This window comes from Pleurodeles waltl, chromosome 8, assembly GCF_031143425.1.
Source record: "Pleurodeles waltl isolate 20211129_DDA chromosome 8, aPleWal1.hap1.20221129, whole genome shotgun sequence".
Classification (NCBI taxonomy): domain Eukaryota; kingdom Metazoa; phylum Chordata; class Amphibia; order Caudata; family Salamandridae; genus Pleurodeles; species Pleurodeles waltl.
Genome location: NC_090447.1, coordinates 758,400,819 through 758,420,308, shown reverse-complemented (window position 1 = coordinate 758,420,308; position 19,490 = coordinate 758,400,819). Strand labels below are relative to the sequence as shown.

Here is a 19,490-nt window from a genome sequence, read left to right as displayed (position 1 = left end):
GATTCTGTGTTGCACGTCTTCCCTGCTGGTCACCGCTCCGCTGGGCTGAAGTTAGAATTATCTGAGCTGCCCATAATCCCTCGGGAGGAGGTCATCAGGCCCGGCACGGTCTTACAGGTGCTGCAATGCGGCCACCACCATTTTACTTTGCACGGCCCGGCTCACCCTGTGAACTCTGCTTGCCGGGGCCTAAGTGCTGAGTCTGAGCTCTCCTCACAGGCCTCTTCTGGTGCTCTTCTGTCTCCGGTGTTGGTGTATACACCGTGGGCTCACATAGCTCAGCTGTAGGGCAGATAGCTGTGTCCAGCCGGTGGCGGGGACAAAGAGAAGGTAAGACAAGTCTTATCCATCCGCCATCTTGTCCACTCCCTCAGTTTTTCAGTTTTAAAAGGCATTTTGACTATTCACAGTGCCTTCATCATTTTAGCTTTTCTTTCTTTTTTATCACGGTTTTATAGATTACATTTCTTTATCATTTAGTGTAATATTTTCTAACCATGAGGTTTGCTCAAATCTGAATATTGCCCTTTGGTGGCAATACATGTATTAGACTAATAATAAGTTTTGATGATACACTATGGATCTTTAAGACCTGTTTCTGTCTGTCTGCCAGTCTTCTTGTGCTTAGAAGCAGATAAGTGTACATTCCTGTACTTTGCAGACACTACCCTTGCAAATCTGAAGTTGTCCAAGTCCCTTGTTTGCTTTCTGCTGACTCAGAAGAATATTTGGGATGAATACTAATATTAATGAACAGTCAGATCGACTAAATTTAAACAATATCGTGAATCATAACTGGCTAATATGTATTCTCTCTGAAAGTAAATATTGGTTATGAACATTTTCAAACGTAACTACCTTGAGTATTTCACTTATCTTTTACTTTATTTTATTTTACATTGTCCTTTTGAAATGGTGCTTTGTTGCAGCACTTCAAAAACAAAGAGAAAATATTCTTAGTCACCCACAAAAACATTTTCTCTGATTAAGGTGAGAACTACTGCTCCTGAAAAGTACAGAGTGAAACCAAGTAACAGCAGCTGCGAGCCTGGCACATCGTTGGACATAGTTGTGTCTCTTCATGGAGGTGAGGTAACAATGTTCAGAAAATGTTTCAAGTAAAAAAAAAACATAATTACAATTAACAACATGATGCAATGAATGCATTTTGGCGTAGTGAGCTCATTATTTTATTTACACTGAGCACGATGAATTTGGCATTGTCTGGCTCGCTTTGTTTCTGTTAAACATTTTAGGAACATATACTGGTATGGTGGTACTCCATTTCAAGTTATGAAAAACAAATTGTGAAAACTGAATTCATATATAACTGAGAGAGACTTTTAGTTGCAGACTCTTTACCTTTGAACTTCCCCTCGGCGTCAGACTGGATCTGAAGAATTTTCTGAGCAGTACCCCTGCACGTCGTAAGGTGGTGTTGCTCGCTCCAAGTCCGTCGTCCCCACGGGATAGGATGTCATGGGCCCTATATAGGTGCAACCATGGAGTGCTGTCAGTTCTTTTCTTTTCTGCACCTTTTAGTGCCAGTCCGAAGAGAGCTACCCCTCAGTCTCTTTTTGACTGGCCCTTTCTCGACTTTGGTAAACATTTTTCAGGGTTTTTTCTTCACCTGGTGCATGGAGGATGTCAGCAAGGAAGACCGGGTTTAAGCCCTGCGGTTCCTGTCATAGGGCGATGTCTGTGAAGTATCCGCTCCTCGTCACCTTGTGTGTCTTTGGGGCCCGGAATGCGACCATGACCCAAAGTGGTGCTCCGTGTGAGGGGCCATGCATCCGAAGGCTTTGAGATAGTGGTCCCTGAAGCTGATGGTGGCCCGACATTCGATCCACTCAAGTTGAAGTCCCAGTTGAGAGGGAAGGTTCCAGGAGCTGTTGCGGAGTCCACTCCAAGTTCTCAGGGTGATCGGGCAGGGTGATGCACAAAAAGAAAAGCAAGAAGTCAGAGCGTTCTTTGACTCCTCTTTGCCTGTCGGCCGACGAGGGAGCTTCATGATCTAGGCCGGGTAACCTGCGCCAGGGACGTCTACATGTCTGCCTGAGTTTCTGGGAACTGGAGTGACCCCTGCATAACTCTGAGAGTTTTATGGGGTCATACGCCTCATTTTTGGGCAGCCGACTCCACTGGCTCGCATTCAGGCCCTGCAGTGTTGGAAGGGGCCACTTCGGGTTCTATGCCGGCAGCTTCGGCCTTGGTGCCAAGGGGCACCCATGGTTCCAATGCTGCACCTGGACCGGTGTCAGTCGTACTATTCCGACCTTCCCTGACACCAGTCACCCCATGCCCGCCCCCACGTATAGGCCACACCATCCCCTTTCTCATTGTCCCTGGACCCTTTAGAATACCAGCTTCAAGACCCTATGGACTGGCGAACAGACTTGGATGAGGCCAGGGGACTGGATACTTTTCCTGATACTGGCATGCTTTCTCGTCCTACCATGTCTATGGAGGAGAGAGCTTCTTATTCAATGGTGATGAAAAGAGCAACTGAGGTCTTGGACCTTGAGTTGCCTACGGTGGCAGTAGGCACTAACCTCCTGACAGGTGCTTCAGCCTGGTGCTTCCTCCTCCGAACCCATGCTCCCCTTTAATGAATCCCTTATAGATATCCTACTGCGTACCTGGTCCAAACCTAGCATAGGTGCTCCTTTGAACAGGACAATTGCCCTACTCCAGGGGACCCAAGCTTTCTGATGTAGCACCCCACGGCTTTGAGATAGTGGTCCCTGAAGCTGATGGTGGCCCGACATTCGATCCACTCAAGTTGAAGTCCCAGTTGAGAGGGAAGGTTCCAGGAGCTGTTGCGGAGTCCACTCCAAGTTCTCAGGGTGATCGGGCAGGGTGATGCACAAAAAGAAAAGCAAGAAGTCAGAGCGTTCTTTGACTCCTCTTTGCCTGTCGGCCGACGAGGGAGCTTCATGATCTAGGCCGGGTAACCTGCGCCAGGGACGTCTACATGTCTGCCTGAGTTTCTGGGAACTGGAGTGACCCCTGCATAACTCTGAGAGTTTTATGGGGTCATACGCCTCATTTTTGGGCAGCCGACTCCACTGGCGCGCATTCAGGCCCTGCAGTGTTGGAAGGGGCCACTTCGGGTTCTATGCCGGCAGCTTCGGCCTTGGTGCCAAGGGGCACCCATGGTTCCAATGCTGCACCTGGACCGGTGTCAGTCGTACTATTCCGACCTTCCCTGACACCAGTCACCCCATGCCCGCCCCCACGTATAGGCCACACCATCCCCTTTCTCATTGTCCCTGGACCCTTTAGAATACCAGCTTCAAGACCCTATGGACTGGCGAACAGACTTGGATGAGGCCAGGGGACTGGATACTTTTCCTGATACTGGCATGCTTTCTCGTCCTACCATGTCTATGGAGGAGAGAGCTTCTTATTCAATGGTGATGAAAAGAGCAACTGAGGTCTTGGACCTTGAGTTGCCTACGGTGGCAGTAGGCACTAACCTCCTGACAGGTGCTTCAGCCTGGTGCTTCCTCCTCCGAACCCATGCTCCCCTTTAATGAATCCCTTATAGATATCCTACTGCGTACCTGGTCCAAACCTAGCATAGGTGCTCCTTTGAACAGGACAATTGCCCTACTCCAGGGGACCCAAGCTTTCTGATGTAGCACCCCACGGCTTTGAGATAGTGGTCCCTGAAGCTGATGGTGGCCCGACATTCGATCCACTCAAGTTGAAGTCCCAGTTGAGAGGGAAGGTTCCAGGAGCTGTTGCGGAGTCCACTCCAAGTTCTCAGGGTGATCGGGCAGGGTGATGCACAAAAAGAAAAGCAAGAAGTCAGAGCGTTCTTTGACTCCTCTTTGCCTGTCGGCCGACGAGGGAGCTTCATGATCTAGGCCGGGTAACCTGCGCCAGGGACGTCTACATGTCTGCCTGAGTTTCTGGGAACTGGAGTGACCCCTGCATAACTCTGAGAGTTTTATGGGGTCATACGCCTCATTTTTGGGCAGCCGACTCCACTGGCGCGCATTCAGGCCCTGCAGTGTTGGAAGGGGCCACTTCGGGTTCTATGCCGGCAGCTTCGGCCTTGGTGCCAAGGGGCACCCATGGTTCCAATGCTGCACCTGGACTGGTGTCAGTCGTACTATTCCGACCTTCCCTGACACCAGTCACCCCATGCCCGCCCCCACGTATAGGCCACACCATCCCCTTTCTCATTGTCCCTGGACCCTTTAGAATACCAGCTTCAAGACCCTATGGACTGGCGAACAGACTTGGATGAGGCCAGGGGACTGGATACTTTTCCTGATACTGGCATGCTTTCTCGTCCTACCATGTCTATGGAGGAGAGAGCTTCTTATTCAATGGTGATGAAAAGAGCAACTGAGGTCTTGGACCTTGAGTTGCCTACGGTGGCAGTAGGCACTAACCTCCTGACAGGTGCTTCAGCCTGGTGCTTCCTCCTCCGAACCCATGCTCCCCTTTAATGAATCCCTTATAGATATCCTACTGCGTACCTGGTCCAAACCTAGCATAGGTGCTCCTTTGAACAGGACAATTGCCCTACTCCAGGGGACCCAAGCTTTCTGATGTAGCACCCCACTGCTGAGAGCTTGGTCATCCAAGCCTCCACTTCCCAGGGAGCGTTCTTTTCCACACCCTCGGATAGGGCATCCAAAAGGTTTGCTACACTTGGGAAGAAGATTTATTTTCTTCCACCAGCCTAGCATTGTGGTCCGTCAACACTGCATACCTTTTGGGTTGCTATTCCCACATGCTGTGGGATAAGGTTGCACAAGTGCTGCCACAGGAGGCCTGGGCGGTACTCTCTCAGGCAGTTGCCAATGAGAGAGATGCAATGAAATACACCATCTCTTGTTGACTGGACATGAATGACTCGCTAGGCCAAGCGGTTTTGACGACAGTGGCCCTGAGGCGCTATGCCTGTTTGAGGACATCTGGCTTTTCAGGGGATGTCCACTGTACTTTCATGGACATGCCCTTTGATGGCACCTTTCTCTTTGGAGACAAGGTAGACTCAATGCTTGAGTGCTTCTAGGATTCTCGTGCTATGGTTAGGTCCATAGGCCTCGCGGCATCCCCTCCTCTGCCTCAGTGTTCCTTTCGGCACTTTTGTGGCTACAAAAGGTATCTCCAGCCGTGTCCATTACTGGCCAGCCACTGTTCTGTGCATGCTGTCCAGTCTTTGCGTAGCATAGGATCCGCAACCTCGTGGATCAGGGAGCCAGCGGTCAGGCCAGTCCCCCTCACCCTTCCCACCTCCTGCAGCAGCCTCTAAGCCTTCCTAGGCTGACTCTCCATCAAGAGCCAGTTAAAGGCATGATTCACCATCACCTGCTCCTCTGGCAATCCATCACGTAAGACAGGTCTGGTATCCTGAGTTGTTGAGCATGTCCATCAATCCTCCTATCATACTGCCCCTTCTGGAGGATCTTCTGTCGCAGCAGCAGGGGAGGGTTTTGCACCCGAAGCTGCCCACTCTCCGTCTTCTTGCCTGGAGATTGAGCGGCGGCAGTTGACAGCTGCTGAGCTCCTCCCGAGATCTGTTATATAATCTTGATGTAACATAGTAACCTGTCCACCGAAACCTACATCATGCCCTCCAGGGATAGTATTGCTTGGGTATCTATTCAGGGTTAAGGAATCTGTAACTGGAAGTCTCTATCAAGTGAACAGGTTACTTACTTTCAGTAACGTCTTATTCTGGTAGAGACATTCTCGTTACAATTTCCTTACCGAGCCACCCATCCTCCCTGCTCTGTAATCTGATTTCTAGTAACAGGAGCTCTCCTTTCAGGGCCTTAGTTTTGACGCACCAGTGGTCAGTGTTATTCATGACTCTGCGCTTCTGGCATGAAGTCATGAAAAGTAACTGATGCCAACGCACCAGGATGATGCCTTTTTAGAACCCGCAACTTCATATCCAGCGCAGACTGACAACAACGGACGTCGAGCCAATCAACACCTTCTAACAGCGTGCAGGAGTACTGCTATAAATATTCTCCAGATCCAGTCTGATGCCTGGTGGAATTGAAAGGTAAGTCATCTGCAACTAAAACTTGTCTCTACTAGATACTCTACTAGATAAGGCATTACCGAAGGTATGTAACTTGTCTATTGGATTAAATCTGCTAGGTAGGGAAAACAATAAAGAGGTCATGGATTACAATAGAAGAAAAACAAGGCAGACATTTTTCTGGTATATTACTGATATTTCTATAGTGCACATTCTGCCATGGGTAAGGTATCATAACGCTTTCAAAGCTTAGTATTTCTGAGTGTTTTGGGGATCTGGTCAGTCTCTTTGGTGGCTGTTTCTTATTCAGTCAGTTGTCGGTTTTTGATATCTGAGAAATGTGAGCAGTCACTTGCCTATCTTATTGGTCAGTGGGCATGCATATTGTTCGGGTGATGTATTACTGTTTGTTTGCATTCAATACTAAGTTCTCCAGGACCTGTAAAAATCTGAAACAACTCGGCAATCCTTGCCTGTTGTTCCTGGATCCAGGGGAGACAGATAGTCTCTCTTTAGAAAAGATTTGATACCTCTGGTTCTTTTCATTTCAGTTGCATTGTAGTGTTCTCAAAGTTTCCAGTAATAGTGATATGTTTCAAACTAAAGCAAGGCTTATGAAACACTGCACTCTATTCACAATAATCAAAGCAGTAGCGTTGTCTGGTATGCACGAGTACTGTACAGGGTTCATTCTCCACACGTTCCACACTTTTACTTAGTTCCGAGGCCCACAATGCTGCACCGGTGTTTTTTTTCGCATTGACCGTAGTTGATTTTGAGGTGGTGGAATAGAGGAGAAAGGAGGCCACTTCTGCTCTGGTTGGTGCCAGGAGAAAACGTCATGGATCAATAGAAACAGTTACTTAATACACGTATCTCCAAATAAAAGAGTTGAGTTGTTGACACAGAGGAAGTGTAATTTTCGCTGTCTGGTCTCTACTCTTGGGCACTTAAAGGAAGAGTCGAACTTGAAAGTGGGAGTCATTAGAAGACCAGAACCGACACGGCTGCGTTTTAGAGTATTCATTTTGGAACACATCAACATCCTTCAAAAGCCTGTCATTAAAAGTAACCATCTTGTCAAAATAATACCATAATTGGGCTGCACTAACCCTGTAGTAGTGGCGAAGCTGCCGTATGGTACTTAAATCATCTGGAAAGAAGGTTCTATGAGTGGTAGGACAAGACCTGAAATAACTCACCTGATGCCTCACGAATGTGTATGCTAATGGTAGGGAAACGAGGAATAAACAAGCGCAGCCATCTTCATAGCATAGCCCTCTTGGTGGGAACAACCCTTGACTAAGCCTGCCTCTATCAGGGCCTCTGTTGGTGCATTGCAGACAACTGTGGGCCAAGCAGAGGTGCACCTCTGCAACTGGACTCTGGTCATTGACCCGGATACGGAAAAAGCGATGTTGGTGCCCAGCAGCTACTGCAGGTGAGGGGCATAGACTGGCTTCTGCCATTGAGGGTGGACAGCCACTGTATCAGTCACTGTAGCAGTAAACGGCTTTAGACGTGCCTGGCACTTCGGCTATCATTGTGCATATTGCTCCTTGGGACCTTCTGTAGTTAACACTCCTTGGCCGGCCTTTCGAGATACACCTAAGAGGCACCCCCCCCCCCCCAAAAAAAAAAGCTTGATGAGGCTTTTGCGATGCCCTGGGGTGTTTTCACACCATTAACGGACATCGGCATTTAAAAGCCTCTGAAAAACACTGTTTCCAGTGGTTTCCAGCTCCCTTTCCCTGCCACCCTGTGATAGTGGCTCCCCACCCGAGTGCCGTGTGATGGGGCCCAATATTGTGTTTAACGCGGTGGCACCGCGTGAGTTGGCAGGTCTGTTCTTGGTGAAGTGGTTTGCATGTGTACATTCGCACTCAAGGATGGTAGCTCAGTGATCCTTGGAGCAACATCTTCAATCGCCCCCAGTATTCTGTCCAGTTTTTCCTGTACATTTGTTTGCGAGTTGGATTGCTCTTCCACTTCTTTGCGTGTTGGAGGGGGCGCCATGTCCATGACTTTCTTCTTGCGACGGGCTCTAGGGGGCATCAGCCAAGCCACGCAGGGGAGACCGCGCCCGAAAGGCGTGGGCCCGAGTCTCTTCACAGGCCCTCTTTCCACTGTGATTTCGCGCTCTGGCAGGCGCAGACTCAGTCTCAGTCCCTAGATGGATGTCAGAGTGGGTCCGTACGTCCACCCCCTCTGTACTTTGTTGGGCTCTGTGTTCGTCTACTACGCCAATCGCCCCCGGACGGCTCTAGCCTCAGGGTTGATCGTTCTCTCTCGCTGGGGCGGCGTCTTTTTTCTTTATTATTTCCTTTTCTATTTGGGTCTGGCCACTCTTCTATTACCCTTTTTTTTTTTTTTTCCCCTTCCCACTGTCTTCTTTTTCCTTTTCAGCAGGATTCTTTCACATTTTTTTTTTTTTCTTTTTTTTCCCCTTTGTTTCACCCCCCGGCAGTTTCCTTGCCCCCGTGGGTAATGTCTCGTTGGGGGGTCTCCTGCCGCTCAGTATCGTTGCTGCGCTCCCGCGGGAGCGTCTCTCGAACCCCGGTCACTCTCCCAATAAAATGGCGGTTCCGAGCCCCCAGCTCGCGCTGCGTCTTCGGGACCGAGCGCGGCTCAATTCCGGCTTCACCTCCCCTCAGAGGGGGCTCCCGGCCCCCCGTCCCTCGCACCAGGGCTCCTTCAGGCGGGGGCGCCTCTCCGGCCTGGGCCGGTTAAGCTCGCCCGACCGCAGTATTCTGCCTCACTGCGGGAGGGAAGGCCGCTGGTCCGCTCCGGCGCCAGTGAGCCGATCCCGCTCTCTTGAACGTCCCGAGCCCGAAGCGGGGGGCCCATCCGCCTCCAAGCTCCGGCCGCGGATCAGCAGCAGTCTTTAGATGCTGACTCGCCCGGAGACGGCACGCTTTCCGGTGTAAGTTAAAGCGGCCCCTCCGGAGCAAGAAGATTAAGCGTGCGCCATCTCTCGCAGTTGGCCACGCCCCCCATCCTTGGAGCAACATGAGATTCATTTTTGACAAGTGGCTTAAATGAGTACAACTTACCTGACTTGTGGGATATACATAGTCACTTCTAGACAGTCCTATGTGAGAGTTACAGTAGAGCTATATATTCGGAACACATAATTATTCCCCGAAGTGTATCTTGATATATACCCTGCTATATGTAATCTCTGCCCCACTGCTAGGAATTTAATCAGCTGTTAGTAGAGAAAGAAGCATTTGAAAGTCCGGTAGACAGTGAAATATAGCTGGATCAATAAAAAAGGAAAAACATGTTTTCAAAGGCTACAGGCATGCTTCTACATTCGTAAAGTAAGCGCATCTCTCATTTAAAGTACTTGACTGTTGAACCCTTCCCTCACTACTCGTGGGGCTTGTCAGGAATACTTCTCTCTCACCACAATATCTCCTACATGGGCTGGATTTTGATGAACGTGCATTTGAAATGCTCTTTGTGGTGTAATACCATCTGTGCAGGATCGTGAATATACTTTTTGAATAGTGGATCGTAGCTCTTTAAATCATTCCGCTACACATCACTTTTCTCAGGCGATACTGAGCTTGGTGACATGACGGCTATACACAAGATTAGAACTTTTCAGAGACTGGCGTTTCAGACTCTCCCTTCCTCGATTACCCCTTACCAAGACTTTTTCTGAGTTGGGGACGTTTTGCTATATTTCTTTGGTTTACCTTCTTTAATTTTTCAATTCTTCTGCAGTGGACAGCATGTCTCCTGTAGCAGCGATGGTGAAGTAACGTGCGTGCTTCTTGTGCCTTGACTAACTCACTTAGTTAGCACCCCTTTTAGCTCTGTATCTCTCCTGACCTTCCCCCCCCCCCAACCTTTCTTCCCTTTTTTTTCAAATACCAGATATGCGGTTTTGTTTCCTTAAGTCCCTTCTCTGTTTCTGGCACTGTCCACGTGCCTCTGTTTCCCTTTGTAGTATGTGTATACCTCTTTAAAACCAAGTCCGACTTGCCCCTACCAATATACACCTCTGAAACGAGTTGCTCTACATATCGTTTAAGGACACTCATGGCATTCCCTAAGGATTGACAGGTTGACCTTGATGTAAATCTTGTTTTTACTGTAAAAGATTCTGCTTGCTGGATTCTCTCCATTATGGAATACTTTGATGTTTACTGCTCTCACTCCACTGGAGGATTGCATGCACTATATAAAATGAATAAATAGGAATTATATATGTTTGCCCTTCCTTTGAAGGGGGCTTGAAATTTTCCTTTTATATAGTAAGTAGATTGATAGTTTTCGTCCTTGTAAGAGAAGAGAAATCTAGAAGTGCTCCATCTCGGTATGATTCTGTGCAGACCTATGTATTTCTACCAAGAGAAAGTATTTGGGTTTCTACTAATTTACTTGTCAACATAACCTGTGCTATAATTTCTGGACGAAGAGTGTCAGCCTCTTGGAGAAATGTTAATATTCTAATATAAACAAACATTTGAATGAAAAGCAAAGAGGTTTCGCCTCTGCAAAATCAGTTTTTGTCAATGCTTTTGAGACATGTTACCCTGCAGCGCTAGCTGCTGTGTAGCATGTATTATAGTTGGAAAGAAAAAGCAGTATGACACAGTGAACTCATAGACATGTTATACAGTGGTGCTTGTTGCTGTACAACTGGTTTAAAGTATTTTTTGTAAAAAAAAGAGCTATGGTACAGACAGCGTTGACCGTGTCATACTGCTTTTTTTAACTCTAAGATATGCTACATAACCGCAGGCTATAGTACATAGCACACATATAGTACATAGCGCTGCTATGTAACATGTCTAAAAACTGACAAAAGCAATAGAATTTGCAGTTTTATGCAGTGCAAATTCCATTTGAAGGCTTTTGACAAAACCAATAGATTTTGCAGAGACAAAACCTGTTGGCTGTGTGAGAGTTTGTTGTTTTTTTGCAGTGTATGTAGCCCAAATTCCATCTGAAGGTTTTGGAGCGCTTTACATGAGCATCAGTTGCATTACACAAGGTTACACTCATTTATTGTTATAGGCACGGGGAGATTAAGTGATTTGCCAACACGTCTTCAAATCGAACTAACAATAGGAGGAGCTTTGTGTGAGCCTTACATGCACGTTATCAGGGTAAGCCTCAATTAAGCTCAGCCTAATTGAAAAGCTGCTCTGCTGGAAGTCCTCTCATAACGGAAGGAAAATACAAACATGATTTCAAGCATTGTTGAACATTGCCATACTTTCTCAGAACTGTGCAAAAAGCCTTCTGATAATCTGTGTGCATGTATAATGCTTTTGAGAGGGTAGGGCTGCTTCCCCTACATGTAATAGTGCCAGGGTTTGTTTTTGATGTGGCTGGTTCCAGTGGTGTTGACAGTGATAGGAACTCACACACCTGCTGCAAATTTATCTAAGAAATCATTCCAGTGGCTATATTAAGAAAATGAAGTGGTAGAGTAAAGCATTTTCTGGCACTAAGTGCAAACATTTATATTCTGACTTTTTTCCTCATCAATTGGAAAACACAATATGGTTTTGACATTGGCAGTAAAGTTATTCCCTAGTAGTGTTTTCCTTCCTGTTTTGCATGCCAGGGAAGGAAACACAGCTATTGCAGGAAGTGAAGCACGGGAGGGCGGCCACGAGGTTGGATGTATATGTAGGAAAGTACCATCTTGCCTGGCATGTTACCCCCATTTTTCACTGTATATATGTTGTTTTAGTTGTATGTGTCACTGGGACCCTGGTAACCCAAGGCCCCAGTGCTCATAAGTGTGCCTGAATGTGTTACCTGTGTAGTGACTAACTGTCTCACTGAGGCTCTGCTAATCAGAACCTCAGTGGTTATGCTCTCTCATTTCTTTCCAAATTGTCACTGACAGGCTAGTGACCATTTTTACCAATTTACATTGGCTTACTGGAACACCCTTATAATTCCCTAGTATATGGTACTGAGGTACCCAGGGTATTGGGGTTCCAGGAGATCCCTATGGGCTGCAGCATTTCTTTTGCCACCCATAGGGAGCGCTGACAATTCTTACACAGGCCTGCCACTGCAGCCTGAGTGAAATAACGTCCACGTTATTTCACAGCCATTTTACACTGCACTTAAGTAACTTATAAGTCACCTATATGTCTAACCTTTACCTGGTAAAGGTTAGGTGCAAAGTTACTTGGTGTGTGGGCACCCTGGCACTAGCCAAGGTGCCCCCACATTGTTCAGAGCCAATTCCCTGAACTTTGTGAGTGCGGGGACACCATTACACGCGTGCACTACATATAGGTCACTACCTATATGTAGCTTCACAATGGTAACTCCGAATATGGCCATGTAACATGTCTAAGATCATGGAATTGCCCCCTCTATGCCATCCTGGCATTGTTGGTACAATTCCATGATCCCAGTGGTCTGTAGCACAGACCCTGGTACTGCCAAACTGCCCTTCCTGGGGTTTCACTGCAGCTGCTGCTGCTGCCAACCCCTCAGACAGGCATCTGCCCTCCTGGGGTCCAGCCAGGCCTGGCCCAGAATGGCAGAACAAAGAACTTCCTCTGAGAGAGGGTGTGACACCCTCTCCCTTTGGAAAATGGTGTGAAGGCAGGGGAGGAGTAGCCTCCCCCAGCCTCTGGAAATGCTTTGTTGGGCACAGATGTGCCCAATTCTGCATAAGCCAGTCTACACCGGTTCAGGGGACCCCTTAGCCCTGCTCTGGCGCGAAACTGGACAAAGGAAAGGGGAGTGACCACTCCCCTGACCTGCACCTCCCCTGGGAGGTGTCCAGAGCTCCTCCAGTGTGCTCCAGACCTCTGCCATCTTGGAAACAGAGGTGCTGCTGGCACACTGGACTGCTCTGAGTGGCCAGTGCCACCAGGTGACGTCAGAGACTCCTTCTGATAGGCTCCTTCAGGTGTTAGTAGCCTATCCTCTCTCCTAAGTAGCCAAACCCTCTTTTCTGGCTATTTAGGGTCTCTGTCTCTGGGGAAACTTTAGATAACGAATGCAAGAGCTCATCCGAGTTCCTCTGCATCTCTCTCTTCACCTTCTGATAAGGAATCGACTGCTGACCGCGCTGGAAGCCTGCAAACCTGCAACATAGTAGCAAAGACGACTACTGCAACTCTGTAACGCTGATCCTGCCGCCTTCTCGACTGTTTTCCTGCTTGTGCATGCTGTGGGGGTAGCCTGCCTCCTCTCTGCACCAGAAGCTCCGAAGAAATCTCCCGTGGGTCGATGGAATCTTCCCCCTGCAACCGCAGGCACCAAAAAGCTGCATTACCGGTCCCTTGGGTCTCCTCTCAGCACGACGAGCGAGGTCCCTCGAATCCAGCGACTCTGTCCAAGTGACCCCCACAGTCCAGTGACTCTTCAGTCCAAGTTTGGTGGAGGTAAGTCCTTGCCTCACCTCGCTGGGCTGCATTGCTGGGAACCGCGACTTTGCAGCTACTCCGGCCCCTGTGCACTTCCGGCGGAAATCCTTTGTGCACAGCCAAGCCTGGGTCCACGGCACTCTAACCTGCATTGCACGACTTTCTAAGTTGGTCTCCGGCGACGTGGGACTCCTTTGTGCAACTTCGGCGAGCACCGTTTCACGCATCCTCGTAGTGCCTGTTTCTGGCACTTCTCCGGGTGCTACCTTCTTCAGTGAGGGCTCTTTGTCTTGCTCGACGTCCCCTCTCTCTTCAGGTCCAATTTGCGACCTCCTGGTCCCTCCTGGGCCCCAGCAGCGTCCAAAAACGCCAAATGCACGATTTGCGACTAGCAAGGCTTGTTGGCGTCCTTTCGGCGGGAAAACACTTCTGCACGACTCTCCAAGGCGAGAGGGATCCGTCCACCAAAGGGGAAGTCTCTAGCCCTTTTCGTTCCTGCAGAAACCTCAGCTTCTTCTGTCCAGTAGAAGCTTCTTTGCACCCGCAGCTGGCATTTCCTGGGCATTTGCCCATCTCCGACTTGCTTGTGACTTTTGGACTTGGTCCCCTTGTTCCACAGGTACCCTAGATTGGAAATCCACAGTTGTTGCATTGCTGGTTTGTGTCTTTCCTGCATTATTCCTCTAACACGACTTCTTTGTCCTTAGGGGAACTTTAGTGCACTTTGCACTCACTTTTCAGGGTCTTGGGGAGGGTTATTTTTCTAACTCTCACTATTTTCTAATAGTCCCAGCGACCCTCTACAAGGTCACATAGGTTTGGGGTCCATTCGTGGTTCGCATTCCACTTTTGGAGTATATGGTTTGTGTTGCCCCTATCCCTATGTTTCCCCATTGCATCCTATTGTAACTATACATTGTTTGCACTGTTTTCTAAGACTATACTGCATATTTTTGCTATTGTGTATATATATCTTGTGTATATTTCCTATCCTCTCACTTAGGGTACACTCTTAGATACTTTGGCATATTGTCATAAAAATAAAGTACCTTTATTTTTAGTATAACTGTGTATTGTGTTTTCTTATGATATTGTGCATATGACACTAGGTGGTACTGTAGTAGCTTCACACGTCTCCTAGTTCAGCCTAAGCTGCTCTGCTAAGCTACCATTATCTATCAGCCTAAGCTGCTAGACACCCTATACACTAATAATGGATAACTGGGCCTGGTGCAAGGTGCAAGTACCCCTTGGTACTCACTACAAGCCAGTCCAGCCTCCTACATTGGTTGTGCAGTGGTGGGATAAGTGCTTTGAGACTACTTACCACTCTTGTCATTGTACTTTTCATAAGAGAAAAATATACAAAACAAGGTCAGTGTATATACACATAGCCAAAAAGTTTTGCATTTCCTCTTTTCACTCTTTTCTAAGTGCTGAAAAGTACTTCTAAACTTTCAAAAAGTTCTTAAAAGTTTAAAAAGTTTTTTTCTGTCTTTCCAAAAAGTTCTGAAAACTTTTTTCTCTTTTTCTATCACTTTTGGCCTGTGCCAGCAGTAAAAATGTCTGGCACAGGCCAAAATGTTGATCTGTCCAAACTTGCATATGACAACCTTAGCTGGAAAAGAGCAAGGAGTCTCTGTATAGAGAGAGGTTTGAGTGTAGGGAAGAATCCTTCCTTGGAACTGTTACTTAACATGCTTAGAGAACAGGATAAGGCCATAGGTGCCTCATCTGTTGAAAAAGTACCTAATAGTTCCCAATCTGATTCAGGGACTCCCCCAGGAAAAGATTCAGGAAAGAAACTCCCTAGCCTGCCCATTACTAGACAGTCTAGCATAGTTGGTAATGATGATGAGCCACACCATACAAATAGTGTTGTCTCACATCATAACAAAAGCATTTATTCTCACCATACTGGTAGTAATGTTTCTGTTAGCCAAGCTGTTAGGGTGGCTTCTGTAAGGGACAGGTCTCCTTCTGTTCATTCCCATCATACCTCTGTATCTAGGAATGTCCCTCCCACCAACCCTGATGACAGAATGTTAGAGAGGGAACTCAATAAGTTGAGGGTGGAACAAACCAGACTGAAGCTTAAAAAGCAACAGCTGGATTTGGATAGACAGTCTTTTGAACTAGAGAAGGAAAGACAGAAGTTGGGTTTAGAAACCCATGGTGGCAGCAGCAGTATTCCCCATAGTCATCCTGCAAAAGAGCATGATTCCAGGAATCTGCACAAGATAGTTCCCCCTTATAAGGAGGGGGATGACATTAACAAGTGGTTTGCTGCACTTGAGAGGGCCTGTGTTGTACAGGATGTCCCTCAAAGGCAGTGGGCTGCTATCCTATGGCTATCATTTAGTGGAAAAGGTAGGGATAGGCTCCTTACTGTGAAAGAAAATGATGCTAATAATTTCCAAGTTCTTAAGAATGCACTCCTGGATGGTTATGGCTTAACCACTGAACAGTACAGGATAAAGTTCAGAGAGACCAAAAAGGAGTCTTCACAAGACTGGGTTGATTTCATTGACCATTCAGTGAAGGCCTTGGAGGGGTGGTTACATGGCAGTAAAGTTACTGATTATGACAGCCTGTATAACTTAATCCTGAGAGAGCATATTCTTAATAATTGTGTGTCTGATTTGTTGCACCAGTACTTGGTGGACTCTGATCTGACCTCTCCCCAAGAATTGGGAAAGAAGGCAGACAAATGGTTCAGAACAAGAGTGAACAGAAAAGTTCATACAGGGGGTGACAAAGATGGCAACAAAAAGAAGGATGGTAAGTCTTCAGACAAGGGTGGGGACAAATCTAAAAATGAGTCTTCATCAGGCCCACAAAAACACTCTGGTGGGGGTGGTGGGTCCAAATCCTCCTTTAATCAGAACAAGGAAAAGAAACCATGGTGCTATTTATGTAAAATAAAAGGCCATTGGACAACAGATCCCAGTTGTCCAAAGAAAGGCACCAATGCTCCTACCACTACAACCCCTACTGCTACCCCTAGTGTCCCTACTAATAGCAGTGGTGGTGGGAGCAAACCTACTAATAGCCAATCCAAGGGAGTAGCTGGGCTCACTTTTGGTAATTTAGTTGGGGTTGGCCTTGTTAGGGAGGCCACAGAGGCTGTGTTAGTCTCTGAGGGGGCTATTGATTTAGCCACTTTAGTTGCTTGTCCCCTTAATATGGATAAGTACAAGCAGCTACCCCTAATAAATGGTGTTGAGGTTCAGGCCTACAGGGACACTGGTGCCAGTGTGACTATGGTCATAGAGAAACTGGTCCACCCTGAACAACACCTACTTGGTCACCAGTACCAAGTAACCGATGCTCACAACAACACACTTAGCCACCCCATGGCTGTTGTAAATCTCAACTGGGGGGGGGTTACTGGTCCAAAGAAAGTTGTGGTAGCCACAGATTTACCTGTAGACTGTCCACTAGGAAATGATTTGGAGACATCAGCTTGGTCAGATGTGGAGTTGGAGGCCCATGCAGCAATGCTGGGCATCCCAGGGCATATTTTTGCTTTGACAAGGGCTCAGGCCAAGAAGCAAAAAGGACAGGGAAGCTTGGATCCTGGAACAATGGACCAAGTGCTCCCTAAAGCTAGGGCTAGTAGAAGCAAACCACTTCCTACTATCCCTCCCTCTACAGTGGATTCAACTTCTGAGGAAGAAGAATTCCCTCCCTGTGCAGAACCTACACCAGAGGAGCTGGAAGCAGACACTGCTGAGCTTTTGGGTGAAGGGGGGCCTGCCAGAGAGGAGCTGAGTGTGGCACAGCAAACCTGTCCCACATTAGAGGGTCTCAGACAGCAAGCTGTCAAACAGGCTAATGGGGATGTCAGTGACTCTCACAGAGTTTACTGGGAGGACAACCTCTTGTACACTGAGCATAGGGATCCTAAACCTGGAGCTGCCAGGAGATTAGTGATTCCTCAGGAGTACAGAAAGTTCCTCCTAACACTGGCACATGACATTCCCTTAGCTGGGCATCTAGGACAAATGAAAACTTGGGACAGGCTTGTTCCCCTGTTTCATTGGCCTAGGATGTCTGAGGACACAAAGAAATTTTTTAAGTCCTGTGAAACTTGTCAAGCCAGTGGCAAGACAGGTGGCACCCCAAAGGCACCCCTTATCCCACTGCCTGTGGTTGGGGTTCCCTTTGAAAGGGTAGGGGTTGACATAGTTGGCCCCCTTGACCCTCCTACTGCTTCAGGCAATAGGTTTATCTTAGTGGTAGTGGACCATGCCACAAGATGTCCTGAAGCTATTCCTTTAAGGACCACTACAGCACCTGCAGTGGCAAAGGCCCTCCTGGGAATATTTTCCAGGGTGGGCTTCCCAAAGGAAGTAGTATCAGACAGGGGAAGCAATTTCATGTCTGCATACTTAAAGGCCATGTGGAAGGAGTGTGGTGTAACGTACAAGTTCACAACACCCTATCATCCACAAACAAATGGACTGGTGGAGAGATTTAATAAAACTCTCAAAGGCATGATTATGGGTCTCCCTGAAAAACTCCGCAGGAGATGGGATATCCTTCTACCATGCCTCCTTTTTGCCTACAGGGAGGTACCCCAGAAAGGAGTGGGCTTCAGCCCCTTTGAACTTCTTTTTGGACACCCTGTTAGGGGTCCACTCACACTTGTAAAGGAGGGTTGGGAACAACCTTTAAAAGCTCCTAAGCAGGATATTGTGGATTATGTACTTGGCCTCAGATCAAGGATGGCTGAGTACATGAAAAAGGCCAGTAAAAACCTTCAGGCCAGCCAAGAGCTCCAGAAGCAATGGCATGATCAGAAGGCTGTTTTGGTTCAGTACCAACCAGGGCAGAAAGTGTGGGTCTTGGAGCCTGTGGCCCCAAGAGCACTCCAAGATAAATGGAGTGGTCCCCACACAATTGTTGAAAAGAAGGGAGAAGTCACCTATTTAGTTGACTTAGGCACTGCCAGGAGTCCCCTTAGGGTGCTCCATGTCAACCGCCTGAAACCCTACTATGACAGGGCTGATCTCACCCTGCTCATGGCAACTGATGAGGGACAGGAAGAAGACAGTGATCCTCTACCTGATCTCTTCTCTTCCACAGATCAAGATGCTCTTGTGGAAGGTGTAGTTTTGGCTGATTGTCTTACTGCTGAGCAGAAAGATAATTGCATAAATCTCCTAGATCAATTCTCTGAACTCTTCTCTACTGTGCCAGGTACCACTTCTTGGTGTGAGCACACTATAGATACTGGAGACAGTTTACCTGTCAAAAGTAAGATCTATAGGCAGCCTGACCATGTCAGGGACTGCATAAAGCAAGAGGTCCAGAAAATGTTAGAACTAGGAGTGGTTGAGCACTCTGACAGTCCATGGGCTTCTCCTGTGGTACTGGTACCAAAACCCCATTCCAAAGATGGAAAGAAGGAAATGCGGTTTTGTGTAGACTATAGAGGTCTCAACTTGGTAACCAAAACTGATGCTCACCCTATACCCAGGGCAGATGAGCTCATAGATACACTGGCATCTGCCAAGTATCTAAGCACTTTTGATTTGACTGCAGGGTATTGGCAGATCAAATTGTCAGAAGATGCTAAACCTAAGACTGCATTTTCTACCATTGGAGGACATTACCAGTTTACTGTAATGCCTTTTGGTTTGAAAAATGCACCTGCCACTTTTCAGAGGTTGGTGAACACAGTCCTGCAAGGGCTGGAAGCTTTCAGTGCAGCATATCTGGACGATATAGCTGTCTTTAGCTCCAGCTGGGATGATCACCTGGTCCACCTATGGAAAGTTTTGGAGGCCCTGCAAAAGGCAGGCCTCGCTATCAAGGCTTCAAAGTGCCAGATAGGGCAGGGTAAGGTGGTTTATCTGGGACACCTTGTTGGTGGGGAACAGATTGCACCACTTCAGGGGAAAATCCAAACTATTATTGATTGGGTTCCCCCTACCACTCAGACTCAGGTGAGAGCCTTCCTAGGCCTCACTGGGTATTACAGGAGGTTCATTAAGAACTATGGCTCCATTGCAGCCCCTCTTAATGACCTCACATCCAAGAAAATGCCTAAAAAGGTATTATGGACAGCAAACTGTCAGAAAGCTTTTGAGGAGCTGAAGCAGGCCATG

The 19,490-nt window shown here is 47.6% G+C and overlaps 1 protein-coding gene across 1 annotated transcript in view; it reads left to right on the top strand.

Moving 5' to 3' along the window:
* MOSPD2 (motile sperm domain containing 2) overlaps positions 1–19,490 on the top strand; it is a 476,198-nt gene that overhangs the window by 323,215 nt on the left and 133,493 nt on the right. Inside the window, exon 12 of the mRNA XM_069205003.1 lies at positions 991–1,087. Coding sequence (XP_069061104.1) covers positions 991–1,087 — 97 coding nt within the window. The remainder of the gene's footprint in view (positions 1–990; positions 1,088–19,490) is intronic.